At 40.4% G+C, this 16,846-nt stretch overlaps 1 protein-coding gene across 2 annotated transcripts; it reads right to left on the reverse strand.

The window, feature by feature from the left end:
* Positions 1-417: 417 nt before the first annotated feature.
* Positions 418-4,686, reverse strand: LOC124048178 (protein phosphatase 1 regulatory subunit 3C-B-like). 2 transcript variants are annotated; one of them, XM_046368691.1, is made up of 2 exons: positions 4,490-4,686; positions 418-3,268 (listed from the first exon to the last, which is right to left on the reverse strand). In XM_046368691.1, the coding sequence occupies exons 1-2, from the start codon at positions 4,501-4,503 to the stop codon at positions 2,320-2,322; spliced, it is 963 nt and encodes a 320-aa protein (XP_046224647.1). In that variant the 5' UTR covers positions 4,504-4,686; the 3' UTR covers positions 418-2,319. The 2 variants fall into 2 exon arrangements, with proteins under 2 accessions (XP_046224647.1, XP_046224648.1); XM_046368692.1 differs by lacking the exon at positions 4,490-4,686 and adding an exon at positions 4,022-4,158.
* Positions 4,687-16,846: the final 12,160 nt, after the last annotated feature.

Raw genomic sequence — 16,846 nt, forward strand, 5'->3', positions numbered from 1 at the left:
AACTCCTCTACCACTGGAATGGTAGATGTCGTCTTGACCTCAATTAAGCTGATAGAAATCCTATTTTATTTAATGATTTTACATTTGAGCATCATTATTTCTATATAGCCTACACTTCCTCGTTCTAAACTTCTAACGAGAGTGGGACAAGTGTGGCTTCGTGACAATGATCAAGAGCAGCTACTCACCAATTTGAAAGCTCCAATGCAGTTCCACCTCCGACATCGCCGAAACATCAGGCATGCCGGTTTTGGCTATCGCCGGTTAATGCTTGATCTGATTGAATCGAGGTCTAAGGAGGGTCTACTTGGGCTTAGACAATGGTATTGCATGAGAAGGTGATGCCAGCCGGATAATTCCTCTTAGAAAATATATTTGTGAACCTAAAATCCAGATTGAAAAGTCAAGAGTCTGTCACACTATAAACATTAGATTTTATTTCTGAAAGGAACAGAGAAAACAGTAAACCATTTCACACACAGAGACCCTTCCTTGCAGTAGAAAAAGATGCTGGCGGTTAGACACCATGGCTCGTGTCATAGCCCTTTGCATTCTGCCTCATGCTTATTTACACTTGAACAAACAAAGCAGCTGACAATGTTCACCACTTCCTGGTAAACTCTGAAGCCTCAGTCCCAAGGCATAGCCCTCTAACACTGACCTCTTTTCCATTCATTTCCCTTTTAAACACTTCCCTTACTTAGTCGTACATTCCTTAAATAACATCCCCACTCTCCTCAATCTCTTTCCCCTATTTCCCATAGGGGCATTCACATACCACGGGTTTATGAAACACATTGAAGATAGAAAAGCACTTACATACAGTAGCAGCAAACATTAAGAGGTTAGGAAGAGCATATAAAATGTGTTTGCATGTAAAGGCTTTTCAAAAATACAATGGACGTATGTATGAAATGCTTTGTGCAAAACAAAGGTAGGTGCTCCATTTAGGCCTACACCTAATTGATAATATGCTGGGGTATAGTCATGCATATTTACCTGTATTGCTTTTCTTTTTTGTTTACCTGAAAGTCTTCACTCAAACGGTGCCATGAAACACTGAAGCAACTTCAATATGAAGTTCGTCATGCTGTACCAAATTATTCCACTTTCAACGTCTCATTCTTTCACATTCTCACATTTAAAAGGCATACTGCATTTCGGTCAGTGCAAAGACTGCCCTGGAACTGTCAACCATGTCCGTCAACATTCGGGCGACTTACGTTATACTGACATTTTGATGGCTTACCTTTATGTCTAACAGCAAGGAATAGTTCCATCTCTTACAGGGCAAGTAAAGCTAATTCTGTTGATATAAAACTCACCAAAACAGATCTCCATGTACAAAATGCTAAGTGCAGGCTCCCAAATCTGGAGTTATCTTTCTCTTTTTGAAAAAGCCTTAGAGCTGGATTAAATCCGTAGAGCTGGAGTATTGCGACAGATCCGAGTTATAGAGCAAATTAAATTTAAAGGTAATGTTCCTATGTTCGTGGAGACTGCATTTACGGTAAACGCTGCATATGTCAGCTCAATTGGAAATTACCTTGAAATTTTAACAGATCTTTCGCGATACAGATTGAATCCAGTCCCTACTCGCTGTGTATACAGGTGGTGAAGTAATGCCATTGTATTACCAACAGCTTAACCTCATCCCCAGGCTCGGATTGCTGGCGCATAGAGTAGTCTCGACAGAGTGAGCGGGCTGGTGGCCGAGATTACAAACAGCTTAATGGACAATCAAATTAACATTATAAAGGAAGGCATCTATGTTACAACAACTCATGATTTACCACATTTTTTAAATTCACTACAAAAATTGTGTACACTTTTAAAGTCTAAACCAATTTCTAGATATTTCAACCTTAAAATGCACTTTGCTATTTGTCGTTAATTCTAGCTATATTTTTGTGGCTATGGCGGCATTTTACCACAACGCTTTATGTTGAGTACTGGTCACAGTGATTAGGGGGTTAACTGGATGATAAGATGCTTACAGGCTCAAACTGTTGTTTGTAGATTTCTATACCTTCACATATACCCCCAAACATGAAGAGAAAGAAACCCATTCTGAACCTTTCCATTGTGACAAAACAAACATGCCCACTCTAAAGCCCCACAATGACCTCAACTGTTGACTTGAACATCTTAACTGTTCAGATTGTGGTTATATCTTCACTGTTGAGGGGGGGGGTGTCAGCCAGCACTCATGTGTACATACTATTACATTTTCTGTTGTCACTCCTCTTAGATCAAGCAATTAGGAGTTGATACTGTTGGAGAAGCTTGTGGATTTCTCATAAAAGCCTCGTTGTTGCTTCACCAGTATGGGGTTGTATTCTCTATGTGTCCCCAGCTCTGCCATTCAGGGAAGAATCCACTGGATGTTCTCGGGCTCCCAAACTGGTCAAACTCCATCTCCGGCCTCTTGCCGTCGCTCTTGAACTCCACTGGTGCGGTGGTCTGGATGATGGGGTTGCTGGTCTGGTTTGCATCCGTGTCGTTGTGGAGCAACTTGTAGTTCTTCTCATCGTTGTTGTCCCAGTATGTCTGATCCTGGGTGGTGAAGCATATGCAAAACTCCACACGCTCCTGTGAGGGCACAGAACTTGGCAGATCGACAGTGAACGCGAAGGTGTCAGTGTCCAAACAACCGTACACATTGTTTAGGTACGTACTAGCAATGTCCGTGTGGGTTTTCCACGAGTCAAACGTTAGCCGGATGGAGACCGATTTCTCAAAGCTTACGTTCCTGACTTTCACAGTGCCGGTGAGCGACCGTTCCTGGAGTATGCAGTTTTCCAGACATACTTGGTTCTTCTTGAGCCGGTTCCTAAAGTCCAGATAATCTGCAGCGGGCTGTGGGAAATCCAGAGTAAAACTTTTCTCCACGGAGACCTTGAGGCCAGCGGTGGCATTGGCCAGGTCAGACAGGTCAAATTGCAGGTCAGACAGTGGGTCCTCCTCAAACTCCTTGAACACGTGGATGGCCGTTAGGGACATGCCTTTTGAGTCGGCAAAGACCACCTGCTTCTTCCCCTTGGCCCTGGCGCTCTTCCATCCCAGGCTGGAGTCCTCTAGCTGCTGCTTGGAGCTGATGCATGGCCTCAGTGGTTTGTAACGGTTGACCAGGTTTCGCGATCGGCAGTCCTCGTACGTGCTGAGGAAGCTGCGGAGGGGTGGAGAGCTTGCCAGGCAGATCCTCATGGCTACATCTACTGGCATTATGGGACCTGGCATTGGCCTGGGGTTCAACATGTGGAGGACCCTGTTGAAAAACAAGCAAGCACCAGACAAGGTTAAAGGCTAAATAGTTATCCGTTTAGGTGAGACTGAAAGTAGTCAAATGTAGTCTAACTAAGTCATGGAACGTTCCGAATGCAGCTGCGAAACCCTGACCTGATTTCACTGGACGTGCTACCTTCTCCCAGACCCCTGCTGACGTAGGTCATTAATTTTAAGAGACCTGTCCTCCAAATTAATCTGGCACAGATTTGTATATATATATATAATACATTTGTTCCTGGAACAGTTTGAAAATCGACTGACAATAATGCTCAAAATAGTTTACAGCAGGCTATAATAATTAGTTGTAGGGAGCTATTTTGCATAATTTAAAGAATTATAACAGGCCTCATTCCCAAGAAAAATAATTAAGCAATAAGGCAGGAGGAGGTGTGGTATATGGCCAATATTTTTTTATTTTATTTAACTAGTCAGTTAAGAACAAATTGTCAATATACAATGGATAAGGACTGTCCTTATGCACTATGCAACGCAGTCACAAACCCCTGAGGTGCCTTATTGCTATTATTATTGCTATTATAAACTGGTTACCAACGTTATTAGAGCAGTGAAAATACAGTAAAAATACTTGTCATATCCGTGGTACACGGTTTGATATACCACAGCTGTCAGCCCATCAACATTCAAGGTTCGAACCACCATGTTTATAATAAGCAATGGCCTACAAAAATCTAGAAAATAAATAGCTATCAACCTTTAAAACGTTATTACTTACACTAGAATGGCACATACAGGTTTAAGTTCGTAGCAATGGTTTTGGGCAGTAGCCTAGGGCAGGGTTTCACAAACTTGGTCCTGGGTGAACACATTTTGGTTTTTGCCCTAGCACTACACAGCTGATTCAAATAACCAAAACATCATCAATAATTGATTATTTGAATCAGCTGTGTAGCGCTAGGGCAGAAGCCAATACGTGCACCCAGGGAAGGTGGGAGGACAGAGTTGGGGAAACCCTGCACTATAGAATGGCCAGTCAATAAAACAATTAAGAAACAGTCTCCAAGGTCAAATAAAATTGGTCAGTGAGTTAATCATATTTCAGCCAGAGGTAATATCACCTGGCATTCAAAAACGTTTATATTTAAGTAACGTTTCATGTTCTTTCATTGCGCAGTTCAAAATAATTGTCCCATCTATTTACTGTGCATCGAAGCGCTTCATCTTTGACGCACTGTGAGCTTACCTTGTGCAATTCATTGGAAAGACAAACACTTTAAATGTTGCTGGTGAATAAACGGACTAACTTTTTAAAAACTAAATCGAAAAAAATGTTATTTAGCCATTCCGATGAAATATGGTTGAGGTTCCTGAACGCTGCGTGGCACGCCCCCTTCCCCTCTGCAGTCCAGCTGTACTGTTAATGGCCTCCGCGTTTTCAATCGGTAGGCTATCGGACGATTTGCATACTGCTTCACGTGAATACAGGATGATAGCCAATGGAGAAGCCAAACGAGGATGGCTCGAGCAATCAGCGAGCAGCTTTGCCTGTCTACAGTCCGCCCCAGGTGCTGAAACGTCTAGTCGGCTCAGCCTACGTTGAAGGATGGGGAGTGGAGGCGGAGATGGCTTGACAGAGTCATGATAGACCTCTACTGGTTGTTTTTCTGTTTAGAAACAACTAGCATGTAAATAACAGTTATAATATTGTGTTGCACCCCCCCTCCCCTCCCCTCCCCAGTGCTTCCCACCGTCGTCGTGTCAAGTTTCCTGGATATCCTTTGGTTGGTGGACCATTCTTGTTAAACACAGGAAACTGTTAAGTGTGATAAGCCCAGCAGTGCTGCAGTTCTTGACACAAACCAGTGTGCCTGCCAGCTACTACCATACCCTGTTCAAAGGTACCATAGTATTTTGTCTTGCCCATTCAACCTCTGAATGGCACACATACACAATACATGTCTCAAGGTTTAAAAATCCACCTTTAAACTGTCTCCTCCAATTCATCTACACTGATTGAAGTGGATTTAACAAGTTACATCAATAAGGTATCTTAGCTTTCACATGGATTCACCTGGTCAGTATATGCCATGGAAAGAGCTGGTGTTCTGAGTGTTTTTTACACTCAGTGTGTATACATTATAGACTTTGTAGACATTATATACATTATTCCTTAGAGTAAGCTTATCATATCTCATAATATTTGGAAGATAGGCCTGAGACATTTCATTACATTGCATTAGCCCATTGGTGAAATTCCAGGTCTAGTTGTCTCATTTTGTATGAAAAAGTATGGGACCACAATCAAAATATAAGCCTGGGTTGGGAGACATTTCTATTGAGACCTTAGGCAACTTCAGGCTCTGAAATACCTCCACCCTGACACAGCAAATCTATTTGAACTTGTCTGAGCAGTGTATAAATTCATCATAGGGATTGTATGATCATCTGCAAGATGCCATTTAAAGCTAGTAAGGAGGACTCTACACAGAAGCGTCCCGGGGAAACATTGTTCAATTCTGTCTCTGTAGGTCATGCTGGCCTTAGAGCGGTGCAGATTACTGTAGCTCTTTCTAGCTTGTGATGGGCTGGAGGAGTGTTCTCACCACAACCATGAATGTGGTAGGCACTGAAGAGGAGAGGCCTTGGAGAGGACAGTGCGAGAGAGGGTGTGAAGTGAAATGTCTGGCATTAGAAGCCTTACAACTCAGATATGTCTCTGTGAATCAGCTCTTGTCTCTGTGGGGAGATAAGGTGCTGTGAGTGACTCTTACGTAATCGCAGTGCGAAAATGGAAACCATTTCACCACACAGTTCATTGGTACTGACTTCAGTTATAACTGTATTGGATTATCTATTTTCACAAAGGCCAACACAAGGTTTTTCACACAGACAATATTCTCTCCAGTGGTGTAAAGTACTTAAGTAAAAACACTTTCAAGTACTACTTAAGTAGTTTTTTTTGTATCTGTGCTTTACTATTTTTATTTTTGACAACTTTTACTTAACTTACATTCCTAAATAAAATAAAAGCAAAAAATAAAATAAAAGTATTCGTTACATTTTGAATGCTTAGCAGGACAGGAAAATGGTCCAAATCACGCACTTGTAAAAAGAACATCCCTGGTCATCTCTACTGCATCTGTTCTGGCGGACTCACTAAACACAAATGCTTTGTTTTAAAATTATGTCTGAGTGTTGGAGTGTGCCCATGGCTATCCATAAATTAAAAAAATAAGAAAATGGTGCCGTCTGGTTTGCTTAATATAAGGAATTTGAAATGATTTATACTTTTACTTTGTTGGTACTAGGGGGCAGTATTTTCATTTTTGGAAAAATAACATTCCCAAATTAAACAGGATATTTTGTCAGGACAAGATGCTAGAATATGCATATAATTGACAGTTTAGGATAGAAAACACTCTAAAATTTCAAAAACTGTAAAAATATTGTCTGTGAGTATAACAGAACTGATGTTACAGGCGAAAGCCTGAGAAAAATCCAATCCAGAAGTGACTCATCTTTTGAAAGCCCTGCGTTCCGATGCGTCCCTATTGAGCTGTGAATGCCCTATCAACCAGATTACGCTTTCTACGTATTCCCCAAGGTGTCTACAGCATTGTGACATAGTTTTACTCATTTATGTTGAAGAATACCCGTAGGCGGCTTTATTGCGCAAGTGGTCACCTGATGCTCCCAGAGAAAGGAGTTCCCATTATTCCAATCGCTTCTACTGAGAAACTAATTGTCCCGGTTGATATATTATCGAATAGATATTTGAAAAACACCTTGAGGATTGATTATAAACAACGTTTGCCATGTTTCTGTCGATATTATGGAGCTAATTTTGAATATTTTTCGGTGAATAACAAACGGAGCTATTTCGCCTACAAAAATAATATTTTGGGAAAAAATGAACTTTGGCTATCTACCTGGGAGTCTCGTGAGTGAAAACATCCGAAGTTCATCAAAGGTAAACGATTTAATTTGATTGCTTTTCTGATTTTCGTGACAAGGTTGCCTGCTGCTAGCAAAGCATAATGCTATGCTAGGCTATCTATAAACTTACACAAATGCTTGTCAAGCTTTGGCTGTAAAGCATATTTTGAAAATCTGAGATGACAGGGTGATTAACAAAAGGCTAAGCTGTGTTCCAATATATTTCACTTGTGATTTTCATGAATAAGAATATTTTCTAGGAAGATTTATGTCCGTTGCGTTATGCTAATTAGTGTCAGATGATGACAACGGTCCCGTTCACGGGATGGGGTGTCACTAGAGGTTAAGTACATTTGATCAATTACATTTACTTTTTATATTTACGTTTATTTAAAACCAAATACTTTTTGACTTTTACTCAAGTAGTATTTTACTGGGTGATTTTCATTTTCTTTTACAGTATCTTCAGTATCTTTTAAAATATATCTCAACTTTTACTCAGGTATGACAATTGGGTACTTTTTTCACCACTGATTCTCTCTAAAAACATTTTTCTTATTGCAACATATTTCCATATAGCAACCATTTGGCATAAAGTATGTGCTTCCCTGGTTCGGTAAAGTAATATGTCTAGCCGTCACGGTCAGGAGTTCCTGCATATTCATTGGTTCATGCATAACAGGAAGTTAACTTTAATGCCAGTCTGCACGTCCACAGATTGCATGTTCACTGCTTTACAGTAGCAACACACAGTGCCTTCAGAAAGTATTCACACCCCTTCACTTTTTACACATTTTGTTGTGTTACAAAGTGTGATTAAAATTGAATTAATTTTCATTTTTGGTCAACGATCTAATACTTAATTTCCACCATAATTTGCAAATAAATTCATTAAAAATCCTACAATGTGATTTTCTGGATTTTTTTTCTCATTTTGTCCGTCATAGTTGAAGTGTACCTATTATGAAAATTACAGGCCTCTCTCATCTTTTTAAGTGGGAGAACTTGCACAATTGGTGGCTGACTAAATACTTTTTTGCCCCACTGTATATATTGTGTTCTAGTGAAGGCACATTTACTGCTGTACACACCTTTCCTATTAATATACTGTCTATACTGTCTATAGACCGTACACACAATCATATACATACAGTAAACTCCAAAAATATTGGGACAATGACACATTTTATTGTTGTTTTGGCTCTGTACTCCACTACTTTGAATTTGAAATGATACAATGACTATGAGGTTACAGTGCAGACTGGCAGCTTTAATTTGAGGGTGTTTTCATCCACATGGGGTGAACTGTTTAGAAATTACAACACTTTTTGGACATTGTCCCACCATTTTACGGGACCAAAAGTATTGGGACAAATTCACTTATATGTGTATTAAAGAAGCAAAAGTTAAGTATTTGCTCTCATATTCATAGCACACAATGACTACATCAAGCTTGTGACTAAAAATTTGTTGGATGCATTTGCTGTTTATTTCGGTTTTGTTTCAGATTATTTTGTGTCCAATAGAAATTAACTGTAAATAATGTCTTGTCATTTTGGAGTCACTTTTATTGTAAATAAGAATAGAATGTTTCTAAACACTTATATATTAATGTGGATGCTGCCATGATTATGAATAATATAGAAATTACTCACAAATATCGTACCCCCCCCCAAAAATACTAACCTTCCCTGTTATTATAAAGGTGAGAGGTTAGCATGTCTTAGGGGCATGATATCTGTGCATCTGTAACTTTCTCACTCATCAATATTCACAACTAATTCAGGATGATCCATAATCATGGTAGCATCCACAGAAGTGTTTAGAAACATTAAATTCTTATTTACAATAAAAGTGACTCTGAAGTGATGCCAAAAACCCTGTCCCATATTACCTGTAAACTGTTAGGAGAGTACTTTGATGTGGGAATATATGAACATGGGAAGGACTCCATGATCAGATGTCATTTCAGACAGTAGTGTGAAGCAGCAGCTTATTTATTTACTGTATATCAACCAACCAGGCCACATACCAACATATAGCTCAGTATACTATACTTTTCAAAAACTTGATGATTCATTGGTTATTTGAATCAGCTGTGTAGTGCTGCGGTAAAAAACTAAACGTGAACCTAGGGTGGGGCCCCAGGACCAAGTTTGGGAAACCCTGCTATAGGAGGTGCTGAAAAATGATCCTCCTCAGTCAGGGATATGAATGGAGGGCAAAGACAGGGGCCTGGCAGCTACTGAGAGAAGTTGTTTTAGCACATCAAGTTCAGATGCCTTTGCCATGTCCTGACCACATAGGTAATTGGAAATAGAAGTTACTTCATATCATCAATTTCTTTAGATTTTTTTTTGTGTGTGTAACCCTTCAACCGAAGGTTTATTTCTAGTTGGTATATTTCAGTTTTGGGAAATGTTGGTGGTATGGTATATTTTTAGTAGTATAGTCAATATGAATAATTCAGAGTCTTGATATTGCATACATACTATAAATATACAACATGTATAATACATTTCCATGTCGGTGAATTTGTAACAAGATACAACATCTGTAAAACCTGCATATCTATGTGGTTATTTGAATGAAGGGTTCAGTTATCCTCCTTAAATATTTATCAAAGAGAACACTACGGATGAGACATTGAATAGCCATTCATGGCTCATTTAATGTGCAGGTTTTGGGAAGGCACAACTGGCTACCAGTGACCTATGATAGACCTGACGCCGCTCAGTTGTCCAAACCATTTCAAATAGAGCCAATGTCAATGATACACCGGCATTTACACAGCAAATTCAAGGTCAAGTTCCCTTTTTTTTTAAGACTTGGGAAAACTGGTGCTAAATTATCTTAGATGAATCAGAGAGGATGTGTTAATAACTTGATAATATTGTGTTAATAACTTGATAATATTGTGTTAATAACTTGATAATATTGTGTTAATAACTTGATAATATTGTGTTAATAACTTGATAATATTTTTTCCACCTGAAATATAAACAATTTGTTACTATTTTCTGAAGTGTTGAATAGGTGGTATCAATGTCGTCGGCATGGATGGGTCTGCTGCTGCTAAAATGTGACTAATAGCACCATCTAGTGATAAATGAGGAAGAAGACCGCAGTGAACAACACCCACAATACATTGCCTGAAAATATCAAGTTAGCTCTGAATAAATTGATCCTCTTGATTAATAAAATATGTATTGTTATTATTTTAATATCTTATATTACAACTGATATTTTATTTATCAATGTATTTATTTATAAACAGCAACAGTCCTTTTCTAATTTCGAATATGAATCCAGGCATAATCCTTGAATGGATCTACTTAAGCCTCAATGTGGACCAAGTGCACCTATAAATAAATACCATCTTTCATCCTCAGGATTTGGCGTCAGGAAATTGCACGCATTGTACACATTGGCTCCATTCTGTATTAGGTAGTCCACCACATCCCTATGTGGTGGACTACCTAATACAGAATGGAGCCAATGTGCACTCCCAGGATGGCGGAGGCCTCGTATCCCTACACAACGCCCGCTCCTCCGGATATGCTGAGGTGATCAACCTGTGCAAGACTGATGCCAAACCCAGGGACAACTAGAACTACACGATCGATGTCTACATAGGTACTGTTGGAGGCTGTCCCCTTGGAAAATGTGCATTGTTTAAGCAGTGACTGTCCTCTTGTGGCTTCAAGTAAAGTGGTCACATCTCCAGACTCAGACTGATACACCAATCTGTAATATGCTTTAAGGCCCACTTTTTTAAGAGCCAAGTGTGGCAACGGGTGTGTCCACTCTATATTGTTTCTGTATTACATAGGCTATTTCTTGATATCTTGTAAATGGTGATATGGGTGATTTGGTGTTGTATTTCTGCTGCAACATGGAGCAGAGACAACGATTCGTAACACAGATGGGAGGACAGCGCTGGACCAGGCTGAAGCATCCACTAAAGCAGTGCTGAACGGTGAGTGGGAGGACCATGTTCCTCACATGCATTTTATACTCACTAATAGCATGATTGAGTTAGTTTACACTCATTGCATCTATTTTGGGCATGGGAACAGAATAGAACATGTTTCTTTGTGATACAAGAATTGCAGAACATGCAGTTGAATGAATCAAAACAATGAAACACAAAAGTTATTTTGGAATATGCTTTCACACTTTCTTCAACACAGGTGAATATATTAAAGATGACTTGCTTGAAAGTGCAAGGTGGAGGATATCTCAGATGCTTTAATGACCTCCATGATGATTTTAGATGCCTTGTTATCAACTGTGACCATTCTTGTGCTCTTCATTCTAATAGACGTGGTGCTTTCATAGGAGTGGGAATGAAGACAAGCTGATGGCCCTGCTAACACCATGTAATTAATGTGAACTGTCATGCCAGTGACGGTCAGAAGGTAAGTCACATGCTCTTCTAAACTGTTCATGAACAGACTATACATTTTTCATCACATTTTGAAAATTCCAAATGCACAAAAATGAGGTACAAAAATATTCCGGCCGACTGTATGTTAAAATATATTTTTGCCCAAAACATTTGACTTAAAAAGAGTGTGTCAGTCAGGACAAACGAATAACTCCATGTTAAATGGTTATTTGTGGTGTTTCTTTCAGTCCTTCAGCATCTGGCTTTTGGCGACGACCGCATGACGACAGCGTAGCTGCTGGTACATCATTGGGCGGACTAGCTTGCGACTCAGAACTAAACTATTCCTCTGCTCTGTCGTTCCCTACATACTTTAGTCTGAGACTGACATTACTTAAGTTGTTTATGGTGACGAGGGGCGTTGTACAAAAAGTAATCAGCGATTGGATTGTCTCTAACCAATTAGAGTATCAAATCCAAAGACACATTTTCAAAACGACTGCTTTACCCACATGTGTTCTGGCTCTGGCCCAACCCATTGGTTTCTGGACCAATCCCCACTAGCAGCTCAAAGAACACCTGACCCATAAGCCATGTTTATTTTTTATTTATTGATCCTATTCTTTTTTAACCGTATTTTTCTTGCTTGGAGGTCACCTACAATACTTGAAACTAATTGAGTACAAATGATTTTAGGCAGCGGATAACTGTCAGATGAGCAGCTCTGTTCTCCCTATGTAATTGTTGAAACGCTCTCTTATCTGACCTCTTGTGTCTGTTACAAGATTAGTTCAGACATCGTGCTTTGCTCCAGGCAGTACGTGAAGCTGACCTGGCCCACCTAAAGAAGCACCTGTCACTGGAGACCATCACCTTCAATAATCCCCTTAACCATGAAATCGCTCTGGTAAGAAACCTCACCACTGAGTTACCAACATACTAAAGATACTGTTTCTGCTGATTATGGGGTGGCAAGTAGCCTAGTGGTTAGAGCGTTGGACTAGTAACCAACCGAAAGGTTGCTGGATTGATTCCCTGAGCTGACAAGGTAAAAATCTATCGTTCTGCCCCTGAACAAGGCAGTTAACCCACTGTTCTTAGGCCTGTCATTGTAAGTACAAATTTGTTCTTAACTGACTTGCCTGGTTAAATAAATTAAACATAAAAATGATATAGTCAATGTAATGAAGCACTTGTATTATATAGATTTCTCTGGGTTACTCTGTACTTTCAACTAAGCAGAGTTTTAAGATCTAAAATGTGCTTTTAACAGCACTGCCAAGTGTGTGACTAACTGCTGAGACAAGGGGCTGATTGGAATGAGAAGACTAAAGAGTCGTGAATACTGCAAAGTGTGTCAGTCAGTGACCCTTATCCCACAAGCAATTATCAGTCACTTTACACTTACCATTGTTGATATGACAGATAAAACTGAGTCCGAATGCACCGATAAGACTCTGAACTGAAGGTTCCTTTTGGTTCCATTGTGAAACCCATAGAAGTAGTATCACAACAACTTAAACTCGTTCGTGATGTGTTTTGTCAAAGCTTCCTTGCACCTGGCTTCTGAAAAATCCCACGACGACATAATGGAGGTGCTGGTGAAACACGAGGCAAGGGTAAGTTCAGGTGTTATCATGTTATCAATAGCATAAAGATCAAGCCAACTTGTGTGTTTGCTCTAGGATTCAAATCAAATAAAACAAAATGTTATGTTATTATGACACACAATGAGTAACGATAACTTGGCCATATACCAGGGGTACCAGTACCGAGTCGATGTGCAAGGGTAAGAGGTAGATATGTACTTATACAAAGGAGGCTGGTGAGGGGAGGACGGCTCATAATAATGTCTGGAAAGGCGCAAATGGCATGGCATCAAACACATGGACACCATGTGTTTGGTGTGTTTGATACCATTCCACTTGATCCACTCCAGCCATTACCACAGGCCCGACCTCCCCAAATAAGATGCCACCAACCTCCTGTGACCTATACCTACACTGCTACCGCCTGGTATAGAGGTCCTGGATGGCAGGGAGCTCCGTGATGCACTGCGCCGTCCCTACTACCCTCTGTAGCGCCTTGCGGGTCGGATGCCAAGCAGTTGTCATACCAAGCGGTGATGCAGCCAGTCAAGATGTTCTCAAAAGTGCAGCTGTAGAACTTTTTGAGGTTCTGAGGTTCCGTGCCAAATCTTTACAGCCTCCTGAGGGGATGAGGTGTTGTGGTGCCCTCTTCACGACTGTGTTGGTGTGTTTGGACCATGATAGATTGGACATGAAGCTCTCGACCCGCTCCACTACAGTCCCGTGGATGTGAATGGGGGTGTTCTTGGCCCTCCATTTTCTGTCCACAATCAGCTCCTTTGTCTTGCTGATTTTGAGGGAAAGGTTGTTGTCCTGGCATCACACAGCTAGGTCCCTGACCTAGGCTGTGTCATCATTGTCGATGAGCAGGCCTACCACCATTGTGTCGTCTGCAAACTTAATGATGGTGTCAGAGTCGTGCGCGGCCACGCAGTCGTGGGTGAACAGCGAGTACAGGAGAAGACTAAGCATGCACCCCTGAGGGCCCCCATGTTGAGGGTCAGCATGGTGGATGTGTTGTTGCCTACACTCCCCACCTGAGGGCATCCCGTCAGGAAGTCCAGGTTGCAGTTGCAGAGGAAGGTGTTCAGTCCCAGAGTCCTTAGTTAAGTGATGAGCTTGGAAGGCACCATAGTGTGCTGAGCTGTAGTCAATGAACAGCATTCTCACGTAGGTGTTCCTTTTGTCCAAGTGGGAAAGGGCAGTGTGTAGTGCAAACGGAGGTTTCTATATCGAACTGAAAAGGGGTTCTTCAAAGGGTTCTCCTGAGGTGACAGACAAAAAGTATTTTTTGGTTCTAGATGGCCACTTTTTTTCCTAAGAGTGTAGTTACTACAGACTGGGTCAGGAGAGTTTGAAAATGTCAGTGTAGACGCTTGCCAGCTGGCAAGTGCACATGCTCTGAGTCCTGGTAATCCATCTGACCCCGCGGCCTTGTGAATGTTAACCTGTTTAAAGTTCTTATGTTAACCTGTTTAAAGAGCGTGATCATACAGTCATCCGGAACAGCTGGTGGTCTCACACATGGTTCAGTGTTACTTGCCTCGAAGCAAGTGTAACAGTACTCTTCTTGCACTGTGTTTTGAACAATCATAGATTTAAGTTTTTTACCTTTATTTAACTTGACAAGTCAGTTAAGAACAAATTCTTATTTTTAATGACGGCCTAGGAACAGTGGGTTAACTGCCTGTTCAGGGGCAGAACGACATATTTGTACCTTGTCAGCTCAGGGATTTGAACTTGAAACCTTTCGGTTACTAGTCCAACACTCTAACCACTCTGTGTGTATTGTGTCAGCTGGTTACAACAAATTGGAGATAGTACCTGTTTCAGCATGGAGCTGAGGTCAACTCCCAGGACAAAGACAAGGGAGGGCTCGTCCCTCTGCACAATGCTGCCCCAGACGGGGTAAATCCCAGTTACCCTCACCTACTGTACACTCACAGTACAATCACACTCTACAGTTGTCCGTTGAGTCTTCCTACTGACTGTACAGTATGATCTCTCGGAGACACAACAGGTAGATGCATAGAGACCTGATTGACTTGCCATGTTGTTTTCTGAAAGAATCGGTGCCTCATGCTTGGCATACCAAACACTTACTAAGGTTCTTGTAAAGATACTTCTTTAAAAATGTACCCATGAATAGGTTTCAGAGATAGCGCATCCCTCTGTGCTTTGTTGGAAAAAGGCGTCTTCTGCGGCCTCTAAAACATAAGGGCTTAGATGGTGGGCATGGCAGGGGACATGGTAATGGGCAGTTTTAAAGCAAATGTTTTAAAGCAAATTTCTTGCAATTCTATGCATTTTGCCATGGCTAGTGTGTTCCTTTGCTCAAACATAACAAAATCAATAGTGGTAAATTCACTACTTTTCTATTCTCCCTGATCGTCTAGCTTTTATTTTGGTTATTGTTAGTTATCAAAGATTTTATTACTTTAAAAGTTCAAGGTCCAAAAAAGTTATAGGTCCATTATCTTTTCTACATACTTTATATCTGATTTTAATCGTTTAAGTTTACACTGAAATGCCCCCCCCCCCCATAAAACATTATTTCATTACTGTTTGGACTAGGTGACCCAAGAAACACAGATGGATCTGGTGTTCAGTAATAAACCAGAGAGAACCACTAAATCTTTCATTATGGTTATTGGGCTGTCTGATCATAATCTGACACTTATAGCCAGAAAGCTTTCCATGAACAGGTTTATCCTCTCCACTGTTAGAAAGCTTGATCAGCTTAGAATACCGAAGAGTGAATTCAATTATTTTGAAAACGCAATTAAGGAAATTAACTGGAATGATCTCTTGTCCTATACAGATGTGGAAGCTGATCATCTGGATTGTAGATAGAAAATCCTGACTACACTAAATGGCGTCCTAAAGAAAATCAAATCCAAACCTGGCCAAAAGAATAATCTTCCTTGACTAAATGGAGCAATCTGGAAACTGATGAAATAATGGGATCATGCTCTAAAAACAACCCTGAAGTTGAAATTAGAGCATGACAGACGCAGGTTTACCACGTTGAGAAATAAATCAGACAGGCCAAGGCAAACTTTATCAACATAATTGGTGAAGCAAAGGAAGAATTGTAATTGATCTGGGAAAATCTAAAAGAAGTTGACAGGGAAAGACCATATTAGCACAGCAAAAAGACTAGAAATCAATGTGAATGACAGTCTAACACAGGATGCAGTCGAAATAGCAAATGTCTTCAATTCCTACTTTGTTGACTCTGTCAAGGTACTGACACAGAACCCCTCCACTGGTGTCTTGGGCTCAGTGCTAGTGCATGACACTCAACCCAAGGGAGTGTCGTGTCTTTACTATCACTAAATGAAGACTTTTAGTTTTATTCAAAGATTCTTTGTAATTAGCATTTCGTGATTAACTAATCAGGGAAATGTAATTAACTAGGAAGTCAGGGCACCAAGGAAAATATTCAGATGACAAATGTATAATTTTCCTTATACAACTTTTCAGATTTAATATCTAATCAATTAGTCTTCTTAATTAATTAATTATTTATTTTACCTCACGTTGGTCTCATTCCAAACGTCGTAAATTTACATTTACATTACATTTAAGTCATTTAGCAGACGCTCTTATCCAGAGCGAATTGTTGGTTATCTGCACGAACCCAGTCTTCACAATGAGTCATCCTGTAATGGCACTCCACCGC

This window comes from Oncorhynchus gorbuscha, linkage group LG11 (assembly GCF_021184085.1).
Source record: "Oncorhynchus gorbuscha isolate QuinsamMale2020 ecotype Even-year linkage group LG11, OgorEven_v1.0, whole genome shotgun sequence".
Lineage (NCBI taxonomy): Eukaryota > Metazoa > Chordata > Actinopteri > Salmoniformes > Salmonidae > Oncorhynchus > Oncorhynchus gorbuscha.